Source organism: Heliangelus exortis, chromosome 7, assembly GCF_036169615.1.
Source record: "Heliangelus exortis chromosome 7, bHelExo1.hap1, whole genome shotgun sequence".
NCBI classification, from domain to species: domain Eukaryota; kingdom Metazoa; phylum Chordata; class Aves; order Apodiformes; family Trochilidae; genus Heliangelus; species Heliangelus exortis.
In genome coordinates this window covers 18046678-18059201 of record NC_092428.1, presented here as the reverse complement: position 1 = coordinate 18059201, position 12524 = coordinate 18046678, and the positions used below count along the sequence as shown (strand labels likewise).

General features: G+C 40.4%; 1 protein-coding gene and 1 long non-coding RNA gene across 5 annotated transcripts in view; one reads left to right on the top strand and one right to left on the bottom strand.

Moving 5' to 3' along the window:
• CABCOCO1 (ciliary associated calcium binding coiled-coil 1) overlaps positions 1 to 3616 on the top strand; it is a 152226-nt gene extending 148610 nt beyond the window's left edge. For all 4 annotated transcript variants that reach the window (XM_071749138.1, XM_071749136.1, XM_071749137.1 and 1 more), the window contains 2 exons: positions 857 to 982; positions 3531 to 3616. In XM_071749138.1, coding sequence (XP_071605239.1) covers positions 857 to 982; positions 3531 to 3572 — 168 coding nt within the window. In that variant the 3' untranslated portion in view covers positions 3573 to 3616. The remainder of the gene's footprint in view (positions 1 to 856; positions 983 to 3530) is intronic.
• On the bottom strand, positions 3054 to 4606 carry LOC139798470 (uncharacterized). The gene is made up of 3 exons (XR_011726828.1): positions 4469 to 4606; positions 4136 to 4324; positions 3054 to 3704 (listed from the first exon to the last, which is right to left on the bottom strand). It is a non-coding gene; the product is annotated as an uncharacterized lncRNA (long non-coding RNA).
• Between the last annotated feature and the right edge of the window lie 7918 nt (positions 4607 to 12524).

Here is a 12524-nt window from a genome sequence, read left to right as displayed (position 1 = left end):
TGTCTTTTCTAAACTTAATTATCCACATGAGTAAGAAGCTGTGGTGTTACGAAATTATGAAAATCATCTGTTCTTTCCAAGTATTATAAAGAGGGCCTCTTGAGATGCAGCTAGAAATTAAAGCTGATCTATAATCATTTTCATTGTGCTTTCCAGTTCTGAGCACCTGGATACTAACAAAAAAGGTATTGGTTTTTGTTGTTTGTCAGCCATTTAATTTCCATTTTAAAAAATCTGCAATAAACCTCTAAGCAATAATTAAACCTGAATTACTTTTTTTTTTTTCTCTTCTTTTATTTCAATGCCGCCAGTATGTGACTGAACTTGCCCAACCTGCAGTTCCCCCCTTCCCTGCTCTGCTGGAAGAAGGCACACCTTTGGATACCTGTTTGTCATTCGTAGTAACACCAACAGCTGCAGAGACAGAATCTATGATAGAGAGTTTGGTTCCTTTTTATTTTTCTTTTTTTTCTTTTTTTTTTTTCCCAAGCTGTATTTCTACAAGTCTCTACCTAGTTTATTGCCATGGACCCCAGTCACTAATTATTTTTATTCCCCAAACTATTGCATGCATTCTCTGTTAAGACTGAATGAAACTGTTTTTAATGCATTAATTAGTCAACAGAGGATGTTTAAGCCAGTCCCTCTGGGCTCTCTCCCCATGCTGCTTTATAACCTCCTAATCTACCTGGCCAGATCTGGGCAGTGGAGAGGTGCTGATGGTCTCTGTCAGAGCAAGAGTTCTCAAAAGCCAGCTTCATGTGTTGTTGCATGTCTTTGGACTGATGCTGTTTGGTCTTGTAGAGAGCAGGAGGATGTTCTAACTCACCTATTTCTTGTGGTTTATTGCTCCTAGGGGCCTGATCAAGAGCCCTGTCCAGAGACTGAGTCCTTCAATGCAGATGCTTTGGCTGGTGTCAGTGATGAAGATCTGAAATCTGCAGTGGATGAAATGCTAAATGAAATTTTTTACAACCTTGAGGTACTATTACTAGAAAGCTATTCACTAATTCTGTCTATGGCTAATTAGCTAGCTCAGCCTTAATGAATATAAACTGTATTCAAAGCTGGCAAAAAACACATCCATATGCTGTAAAAATGTGAATCAGCCTCCATAAATAACTCCTAGTTTAGTCAGCTTACATGTGATAAGATTAAAAAAAAAAAAACCAACCAGTAATGTAACAAAATATATCTTCAGCATTACTGTGTGTTAAGAAATATGGTCCAAATCCTGTTCTTGGTGATGTCAGTGGTAAAATTCTTTTTTGGGGGTTCAAGATCAGCTTCTGTGATGGAGCTTAATGTAAATTGTTAGATGCATCTATGTTATACATTCTTCAATCTGTGTAAAAAATAACACATTTATGCCAATTCTAGCCATCATTTGGGAAGTGTATAACTATACAAGAGCTGCCTTAATGGGACACATCAGGTTTTGTATGTGGGGTTCCTCAAGGGAAGGAAGCTATTGTCTGTGGACATAAATTTGTTGTAGGGTGATCTGCTTCTCTACAGGGAGGTCTATAAATTGAAACATGTGGGAAGCCAGCAGAGTAGATCATGGTTATTTTCTAAACTTGTCCCTCAAGCATATGAAATTACTGAAAGCAACCCAGCTAAAACTCAGTTCCACCCAGGAACTGGTAGAATTTGGTTTTGTTTGCAACAACCAGGTGGCATTAGGCACTTCAAACTTTTGCTGCAGCACATTGTACTCCATTGACCAAACAGCAGCTTATTAAATATCTAACATTGTCTGAAAATAGTGTGATGTTGTTAAATGACTTTTTATGTGGATTATGAATGAACAGGTAATATAAATTGGAAATATTATCATCATGAAATCTAATTATTTGATTTTTTATTAAATTTCAACATGTCTGTAGAAATAGGAGGAAACCTGGCCTATGCTGTCTCGTTCTTGTCTCTGCCTATAGAAAAAAATTAAAAGCCTGCTTTTCACTTGACCTTAATTTCACTAGAATCAAAAGCTGAGAGTTCTTTTTTCTTTACATAAAGTGCACAGATCAGAAAATTGCTTTTTCTTTCCTTTTTTTTTTTAAATTTCCTTTTAGTTTTTAAAACTAAATGTATCACCAATATATCACCTGATTTCTCAGTCTGTAGACATCTGAGGTAATCTCACAATTAGATTTCTACCTGACATGTGGTCAAAACCATTCCATTCTGTTGCTACACGTGAACTATGATTTCACAATCTGCATTCCATCTCCAGGGAACATAAAGCAGCTGTTGCTCCAGTTAAGTCTTGAAAATAACATCTAGTCTGAAGTCACAGTGCTGACACAACAGCAGACAGAGTGAGTGTGGTGGCAGCTGATTTTCACTGAAGGTAGAACCAGGTACTGGAGAAGAAAAGGCAGCATAATTGTTGATACTTGAGGATGGATTGAATGTGGTGAAGGCCATCTCCAAAGATACACAGTTGGGATAGAAATTCCAGCTTTTTGAGGCTAATCTGACCTACTGAGAACTCTGAAAACAGTTCAGCTGTGGTTATCCAATGATAGGTTGCAGTGTAGCACTAGCAGGAATTTCTAGAACTGGCAAACCAAAGTTCCTAAGATGACAAGTTACTACTTTTCTGGGCCACATCCATTGATTTTTTCCAAAATTACATGAAGTCCATCAAGAATGTAACTCTAGGTCTTGGAACTGTTTGTGTGGAGTCTGTAAAGGACCTTTGAGCCCATTACAGTTCCTTGAACAAAACTTTGCCCCTCTTGGAGACACTGTCATTGTTGTCATGTTTCTCATGAATTTTTACACTGATGAGTGCTGATACTGAGAAGTATGTGTAAATTCCCCATAAACCCCATTTATCTGTGGCCTTTTTTCTGGTGATCTCACATTGCCAAATGTTACAGAATTAAAGATCACTGCCAAAGATTTCAGCAAAACGTCACAACCCTTGCACCTTCTCCACCAGTTACATTGTAAATTAAACTCTCAGTGTCAACAGCCGTCTGGATTTCCAGAATGAGATACACATTCCTAATTGTGTCTGTAATTAAGACAGACAAGCAACATCACAAAAATATGTTTTTTTATTGTTTGTTTTCAGTAACGCTTTCTAATTCCTGCAATGTTTCAATAAAATGTATTAGGCTAGAGAGCAAACATCTGCAGTGAAGGAAAACAGTGGCAGCAACCAACTCCCAAAGCAATTTTTTTCTGATTTGGTGTTTACTGGTAAAAAGGCTGCCTGAGAATACAGGCAAATGAGCCTATCTCCCCAGACAAGGTTCCAGGAGAAATGCCTGTCCCAGATCACTTCCTGTCGGTGGCCATCATGCCATGTGCCAGGATTTTGCCCAGTAATATGATAAAGTGTTATCACGTCAGCACAGGCTGACACACTGCTATGTCTGCAAAACAGGAAGGTGTGAGGGATAATGTCTGTCTCCTTGCACTACACTGTGTCAAAGCCACAAAGACAATGTGCAGCCTAAGATAGCTCCGTCATAGTCATTTATTTTTTTTTTTCCTTCTGATTTTCTTTACAGGCAGAGATAAACGAAAATCTGCAAATGGAAGAAGAAGCTTAAACTTTGAGAAGAGAAAAATTAAAGAGTCCTAAATAGCCAGATAAGGATATACTGAGGTTGGATTTTGAGGAAATTGGAGCGTCGGGGATGGCGCACGCAGCAGGCTGGCTCCCTGCCTGGATGTCATTATTTCTGTGTAAAGGAAAATGGTTCTGTTAACATTTACCTAGAAATAGTTCATCCCAGTTCCTCAAATTTACTGTGTTCTGCCAGTGTTGTTGTTAGTTTAGACTTAAGTAGATGATTATAAACAGAAGAGCAGGTAATGAAAACATGTTGAAGTTCAGTTTATTTCTGAATAGAAATACTGGTTTAGAAAAGAATTTGCTGTAGTTTCATTTCTTTTTTCAGTTGTGAAATATTTAACCATTTGTGCTTTACACCTGTGGGGTTTTTTTCAGGAAATTATGCTAAAAAGAGACTACTTAGAGAGAAATGATAATTTTGCAGAACTGCAGATATAAGGGGATATTTTCACTAATGTGCTATAACACACTTTTCACTGTAGTTATTAATATGTAATTTAATTTTAAATAGCTTCCTAAGCTTTAAAACAAATTTACCATCTTACACTTGTTCATTTCCAACATATTAATATGGCGTAAATGAAGAGCTTGCACTTTTTGCAATATTCCCAAGCAGGGCTTCTTTTGATTTGAGTGGAGCTGGTGCAACCTTTCATCTCAGCCTGTTCCGTGTTGTGTCAGACATTACAGAAACGTTTCCAACTCCCAAGGAACGGAACCGAAGTCCTCAGAAGAAACCGGTTTGACACCGATGTTTCCAACTGGCGCTGGTGGGTGCCTCACACAGCTCAGTGCCCTGGGGAGGGTGCTGGCTGCCAGCCGGGGCTCTCAGCCCTGAAATCGGGTTGGTTTGCGCGGGGAGCGGAATACCTGAGAAAGGGGACGTTTTATTCCTTCCCGTTTGGGCTCAGTTCCCCGGGTTTTGGTTTCGCGTTTCCCTCGCCGGCCCCAGACCGCCTCCCGCCGGCAGGGGGCGTTGTCTGCACGCGCAGCTGCTCGCGACGGGGCCCTGGGGTGTGCGGGATGCGGGGGGTGCGGGATGCGGGGGGTGCGGGGCATTGCTCTGCTCTGTGTAGGTCAGGAAATCCTTCCTCCCGCTCTGCGGGCAGGAGGAGGCTCCGCAGCCGCCCCGCTGCACGTGTGTCGGGCATCCAGGCTGCCAGAGCTCCCGCTCGGCGTCTTGCGAGCTTGTTCTGCTTGGGGAACTGAGGGGATGCCCGGGCAATTATTAATTTTGGCTTTTTAAAAAAAAAAAAAAATCTTCTGCAGCTGTTAAGATTCCTTGGTTATGTTCTTTGTTCCTTTGTCGCTTTGAAATACGATTTTTGTCAAGTTTTTGAAACTTTCCGAAATCAAAACGTCCTTTATTTTGATACATAAGTTCATCTCCTGCCACATTGTGTCAAAAGTTTCCCTGGCTCTGAACTCCAGGGTGAGAAATGAACTTCTGAAGAGAGCTGTCCATACGGGGGAAAAAAAAATCTTTAAAATACTTTTTAGTGAAAAAGTGTTATTGGCAATTGTTTGGCACTACAGGATTAACTCTGAAGACTTCAACATTCCTGCTATAGCACTAAGCAGGAAGGGCCTAACTATGATTGATGTTAAGGCCAATGCTAAACAAAGTCTTTTGCCCATATCTCTTTCTCCCTCTCCCAGATTTTCTAGAACCTCTGGGAAATTTTAAAGTGCTTTGTAGATGAGAAACTGTATAGGAACATCAAGTATTACAGCAATGATTTGTTAGCATTCAGCCTTAGTACATATGCATAACAGCTGAGGTAGTGCAGAAATCCAAAGTGAAGTCCAAATCCCACAAAACTGTATTTGTAACTATCTTCATGCTGAACTAAATAACACTACCAATAAAAATAGCCCCAGATATTTTGGGGGAGTGGGAGGGAGGGAGGGTGGTTAGGAGGCTGAAGGAAGGAAGATAAGTGAAAGGTAGACATAACATCTCTCTAAGCAGCCAGAGTGCGTGTTCTGACACAGCGTATGAACATCAAATTGAAGAATCCTTTAATGTCTTCAGAATGTTGGTATGAACTGCAAAATGTCATGTTTTGGATAGATGGGTAGGAACAAAATGTTCAGATGCAATATGGTGCATTAAGAACAGTATCCATTCTGCATTCCTGGCTTTTTCATTGGTTTAAATCAGGCTTGCTGTTTCTCAGGTCTCTCGTGTCATGTTGAGTTACTGATATAGTCATCTCTAAAAATAATTATACTGTCATTCCTGGGATCTACAGTAGAGGCTTTGGTGTAACAATCTTTGATTCTTTTTTTTTTTTTTCAGCACTGTTGATGTAACATAGTTCTGTGCAGTACACATATTTAATGTAGTGCCTAACATGGTCCCACCCTACAGAGCCTTCAACTTGCATCAGACAGATTCTGAAGAAAGGAAGAGGTATTATGTTCTACCTTGTCTACAGGGGAATAGTGATTTTCCAGGGGACAGAGGACAGACGAGACACTGTAGTTTTTCCACTATAAGGTATAATATTGGTGCTTTTTTATTATCTTCATGATAAAATCCTGGTCTTCGCTAGGATTTTGTAGTGAGACAGTGAACAATAATTATCCTCTAGCAAAAAGAAAAGCTGTTTTCACACAGTGCTTTCCTGCATTACACTGACAGCACGATGGAAGTTTAGAAGAGATAGAAATAAATTTTTCTAGTTAGAAGCTGGCTTGGAAAAGATGGGAAAGGAGACAAAAAGAGAAAACATTTTTCTACCTGTTTCATAGTTGTTTGCTGTGACCTTTTCTTCCCAAGACTTGCTTCGCTTCTTCTGTGCCAAGACTTGATTTGAATTTGAAAATTACCACATTGTTTCCTTCCTAAAATTGTAACTGGCATTCCTAGAAAATTTGCTTTCCCAGAAAAGACACTGTGCGTAGGCTTCAAATTCAGCTTCTCACAAGCAAGAAAAAGACATTTTCTTCACTCACATACACTGCCAGCCTGACCACAAAATGTGTGCATTGGTCCATTTAAATGTCATTCTTAAGGACACAATTCAGTTGCCCACAAAAATGCACTTATCCAGGTGTACATATTGTACTTATTTGAAAAGCCCCCAGAGCAGAGGTTTGATCCTGGGCTAACCCAGAAGTGTATAGAAGAGAGTTGCAGAAGAGAACTTTATGGGTTATGTGCATGGCAAGGCTGGCAAGGAAGTCATAGCTGACACCTGTAGATGCACTGGGGTGTGGAAGGGTTGTTTGTACTCTTATTAATAGCACCAGTTAGCTTGGGATGTCATGCAGCAGCAAGAGATAATGCAGGTAACTGGACAGGTAATGCAAAAGATAATGCAGGTAAGTGGACAGTTCATCCTCCTCCCTCTCCCTCCTGCCTTATTTTAGGATGCTTTAATACCTGCCCAGCCATGGCAGGTATTTTATACCAGGCACAGCCATGTACACTGGGAGAGGTTGTGCTAAAGGTGAAAACACCTCCACTTCTCTGTCACAGTTCACAAGAAAGTGACAGCAGTGACAAAACAGGTGGGCAGCATTGCTTGCCATGAGCAACTCAAAACTGAATGTAGCATTTCAGTCCCTTCTGTTGTAGCACTTCGAGTGTGCAGAGCAAGCTTCAGGCTCCAGACACTTTGGATTCAGATTACACATACAGAATAAAAAAAGGAAAAAAACATAAATCAAAGGACAGTTGCAGTGACTCATGTAATTGAGAGTCCCATTCAGACACAAAGCATTAAACAGAACTTGGAATTACTAATACTGCAGAAAGAACAGAATGTAAAATATTTGCAGGGTAGAAAGAACCTGACTTTTTACATAGTTGACTTAGTAGCCCATTGCTTCAAAGCTTCTGCTGTCACTGTCACAACAAAGACAGCATTAAATGTGAGGTTTGTATTTATGTAGAAATCTGTAGAAATCTGTTGCCTAGGGCTGCTGGTAGTTGTACATATTTTCCACATCTATACAGGTGATTCAAAGAACAAAATAGGAAAAGATGAGTTGCTGTAAGTGCCCCAGCCCAGGTGGCATGAGGGGAAGGGGAGGGGAGAGCTGTGGCCTGACAGAAGGGTATAGATTTGAGGCTACAAGAAAGAATGGTCCACAAAAGTAATTCACCTAAAAATGAGCATAGTCCTTCTCTGTTCCTGGGAAGAGGCTACTGAAGCTTTATCAGTTTGGGATTATGATGTGAATGATGATTCATGGTGGGAGCCTCTGCAGGGTTCTGTGAAGCACCTTCTAGATGAGCCAGTTTCTCCAGTGACTTCAAAGAAAGCCTCAGGATTTTGCCTCCCTCCACTGAGATTAATCTAGATGAATATTTCAAAATTTTCATTTGACTCTTAACTCTTTCAGTCAGAAGATGTCTCATACAACACTTTCTTAAAATTTGACTCTTGCATCTTTTAAACACCAACACAATTTTCCTGTCTAAAAAACCTGTTTTTTTAATTGCATTGATTATAACAAAAGAAATGTCATGTCTGGGCAAAGCAGGATCCAAGTGTCCCAGGGTCCTCTCTTGTATTAGTTGTGGGAGATGCTTAGGGAATATGGAAACAGAGCATCCTGAGAGTGATCCACCAGGTGAAAGCATACCCTGCCATTGATCACTGATGTAGAAACTTGTGGAGCCAACATGTGCAGTCAGACCCAATAGTGGTTTGAAATACAAGGACATCTCTTCCATTAATTCCTCCAGTCCTTGTTTGAGCTCAGTTGTACTCTTGGCCATTCCCCATAGCACTACGTTCCACACTTTAATTTTGTGTCGTTGACTTACCCCGTTTGGGATGGATGCAGGAGGCTCAAGATTACTCATTTCAGAGGCTCTCAAAGTCCTCAGTTTTACCAATCTCTTCTGTGTGCTGAGTGGTTAATCACAAAAATGCTGACTTTTCACTTACACCAGGAGCTGCTGGGATACAGGTGAGAGGAAACACGTGTCATTCTTTGCAAGTTTGAGCCTAAATTTCTGCCACCTGCCCTGTTACTTTTTGTCATACTGTTTTGTGCTGTTTCCAACAGATCATAATCTTCCTGAGCAGCAACGCATCAGTTAATCCTTATCTGTGTGTTAAGGGACACACACGTGGCCCTGCCTGGACAGAAAGACAGTGTCAACAGGATGAAAAATGACCATCTTTGGTCTGTCAGGAAGGCAGTGAATATTTTGCTGTCCTAATCATCAGAGTAGAAAGGTTTTTCTGAGAATAAGTCATGAATTAGCCTGCAGCTCCAAGAGGAAAACTTTGCCCTTTGATTGTTTTCCAAAGAAATGTTCTCAATTTTTTTTTTTTTGCCAAATTCACATTACAGCTCATACTAACAAATTTTCCCAAGCCTTTTTGACCTCCTCCCTTCTTCACAGTAGTAAAAGAAATTTCACTCATCACTAAGAGATGCTGAAGATTGCTAGATTTTGTTGATTTAGGAAAAGAGTGAATGAAACAAGCTTACAAAAATGTAGATACCACATTGCAGAATGCAGTTCCATTTATAGGAAAGAGGGAATTGTGGTATTTCTGCTGTTTCACAGGAGGTTAGTAAATTGCCTGCTAATCTGGTATTAGTTTGGGGTTGGACACTTCCTCATGTCAAGGCCAGAAGGGTGCATATGGCCCCAGGAGGCACCAGCAGTGCTGATTTGGGGAACAGGTGTTGGTTTTTTTGGTTTTTTTTTCACCCCCCTCAGCAAATCTGTGCCTGGTTGGTTTTGCCAGAGTAAGACAAGGTAACAGCAATGCCCACTGCCTTCCTTTGAACAAGGTGCTAGACTCTGGAGTTTGGAATTCTCAACATTTAGTGGCACCAGCTGCCAAATAATCTGTAGACAGCTGAGGGAGCCTGCCAAGACTTGAGTAGGGATTTTTAGGTTGTTTGTTTTCTGACTGAGCAAGGTGAGAGAAAGCCACCACTCCTGCACCTCCTTGCTATTCACAATTGCAGCTGTGTGTAATTGTCACAGGATAATTTTGACACCAGCACATGAGCACATGTTTTGCTCTGGATTTTTCTTACCAGGAAGCTATTGGGATAAATCAGGATTCAGATTTTGTGTTGGCTTTGAGGTCATTCCAGCCTTTTTCTGAAATGTCACATTTCAACTTAGCGATTTCTCATTTCATGCAGCTCTGGTGCCCCAGAAACCATTTCCAGTGAGGTACTATAAAGGCAGGACTGATACAGATCTCCTGACTGCATTTCAAAGACATACCTTTGGATTGCAGGGTTGCAGATGAGACTTTAATTTTGTGGAAGGCAGTGGAGAGATGTTCATTTGCTACCAAAGGCTCTTGCTTTAATTTTTTCCCTTCTACTCCAGTTTTCTATGAGTAATGTAGATATGGGGGCTGATCTATTGGAGCAGTTGAATAAATTATTCAGTTGAATACAGTTACTATCAATGCCAATATTTCTGTGAAATTATTATTGTGTAGGGCTACACAAAGGTATTTCTTTGTTATATATGACAGTTTTTGATACTGCCTCCCAACTATAAATGATGAGGCTGACTTTAAAGCCCTTAATCACAGTCTTACTAACTCCTTCCTCAGGCAAAATGCTTCCTGATCTTAGGAGCCTTATTTAGCTTGGTGTGACTTCAGTATAGCAGGGGTAGATGTGCTTGGGCTGCTTGAGGCTCTCAGGACACCAGCAGCAGCCTGCAATGGGCCAGGTGGAGCAAGGCATGGACCAGGACCTGGGCAAGGCCCCTGCTTCCCCCTCTCACTGTTACCTGCACCCACCACACGGTGGAAGGTGGATGCAGGTGCTGCCCCACACCTGGGGGAGTTGAGTATCCACTGATGGTTTTCTCTGAGTAAACACAGAGCTTTAAGTTTGAGCCCACTGGTCTAGAAGCAGGAATTGGGATCTGTTTTCAAATCTCTGCACTGTGCTCCTAAGAGGTTAAATGTGTGTGTGTGTGTTATGTGATTGAGAAACAGAGATGTTCAGACAGATGCACATTATACTTCAGCTCTGTGTCAACAATCAAAAATGAGCTTTTGGATTTATCCGTTCCCAATCTCGCACCTATCTTAAGTCATTACCATATAATAAGAACTCTGTATGGTGCATTGTCAATAAAACCTAATATTGAGAAGATTACTGATCGCCCAGTGCAAATGGAGAGCACTGCAAATGATTTAGAGAATACGTGTCAAACGTTAAAGCTATCTAATACCTTCTAAAGTAGGTTGATACTCATAAATCTAAGATAAACGACCTGTAAAACCACTTAAGAAGAAATAATACTCATTTAATCAGGCTTCCAATGGAAAGACTAGGTAGGAGAGAAATTCATAAGGAATTATGAAATCTCTTCTACTTCAGAAATTTGTTGATAGAGAATGCAAACCTACATTTGATATGCAATTTGGAACATTTGATACCTAAAACTTTGGTCGTAATAGCACTAGAGTGTGGCCTGCTGAACACAGACAAGACCAAAGGGCATTTCTTTTATGGCTTACTGAGCTCTCAGTTTTCCAGATTCAGCACTGTGTGTATCAGATGAAGATATGAAAAGTATTTATTGGAATTACTTTTTTGCTGGATCACAGGGATGGGGTTTTGGATTAGCTTATGTTGGTGTGGCTCTTCTTGTTCACTGATAACAATAGGTTTGTTTAATGCATTCCCCTGGGAGGAGCAAGGCACTGTTTATTGAGACAAGCCTGGTTAAAATTATAGTGAAACAAACTGTGTTGTCACTCAGTTGAGAGGCAACTTGTACAAATTTAGTCAATTGGGTTTTATTGAGTGGTATTTGCTGCACTTTGATCCTGAAGAAAATTCTGTTTCCTTTTCTACTTTTTTTCCTCCCAGACCCATTTGAAAGGTGGCTGAATGTGGGTGGCAGAAAAATTAGCTCATGATTTTCATTACCACAGTTCTGATTCTTCAGTTCTTGTGCAGACAAAACATCCATTCTCTTCAGTAGGTTTTTAAGGCCACTCGTTAATTCCTGTTCATCCTTTTGGCTTTATGGCTGCTCAGAGCTCAGCACCACTGCCAGCATTTATTAGAAGTTGACGCAGAGCTTTTCTTGAAGCAACTCTAGTAGTATATTTAGCCACGGAGAAATCTTTCCGACAAGCAGTGTGCTGTGACTTATGTGACTCTGCTGCTGCTCTGTTGACCCGAGCAGACTTACTCATCGTTTACATAGTGGCAAACAAGATCAGGTTCTGGCTCCATGCCTTATTTCACTTGATCCAATAAATTGCAGCTTGCAAATGCATTTTACTTCAATTCACATTTTTTAAGATAAACATCTTTCCTCTTAATGGAAAAAATAAAGACACTTAAATACACTTCCGCATGGAATTAGTGAATGAAATGCAAAATGTGTCTGATCCATATACGACTTAATTATACTGCAAAAATAACCAGAGGATGACACGATTGCTGTCAAAATGTGTTCTCTCTTACTTTATTCTTTATTTGCCTTCACAGTGGGAAAGACACCTGGGAGCATACCTGTGCTTGCTTTGCAATGGCTGTAGTCACGCTGAGTTGTAGCAGCAGTCTTTGAATTTGTTGGTAATGTAATAGCAGTGCAACTTCAGTAGCAAATTTCCATTGGTTGTGAATTTTTGAGATATTGCAGTCTACGTCAAAAAAGCTTGTTGAGACACTTTCTACTTTATTTTCAGCTACCATAAAGGCATTTTACTAAAATGCCAGTTAAATTGAGCATACATTAAATAAAGATCATTTCTGAAATCTGTCAGGCTTGGGAACGTTGATTTTCCATTTCCTGAGAATACCTCAGAGTAATTGGGTTTGCTACTCTGAGACAGAGCAGCTGTTGCACGTAAATGTTGTATGTGAGTCGTGTGTGTGGTGTATTTGTTATTAGTTTTAAAAAAAATGAAAATCAGAGGCAACAGCCGGGCAACAACTTTTTACCTGGTGA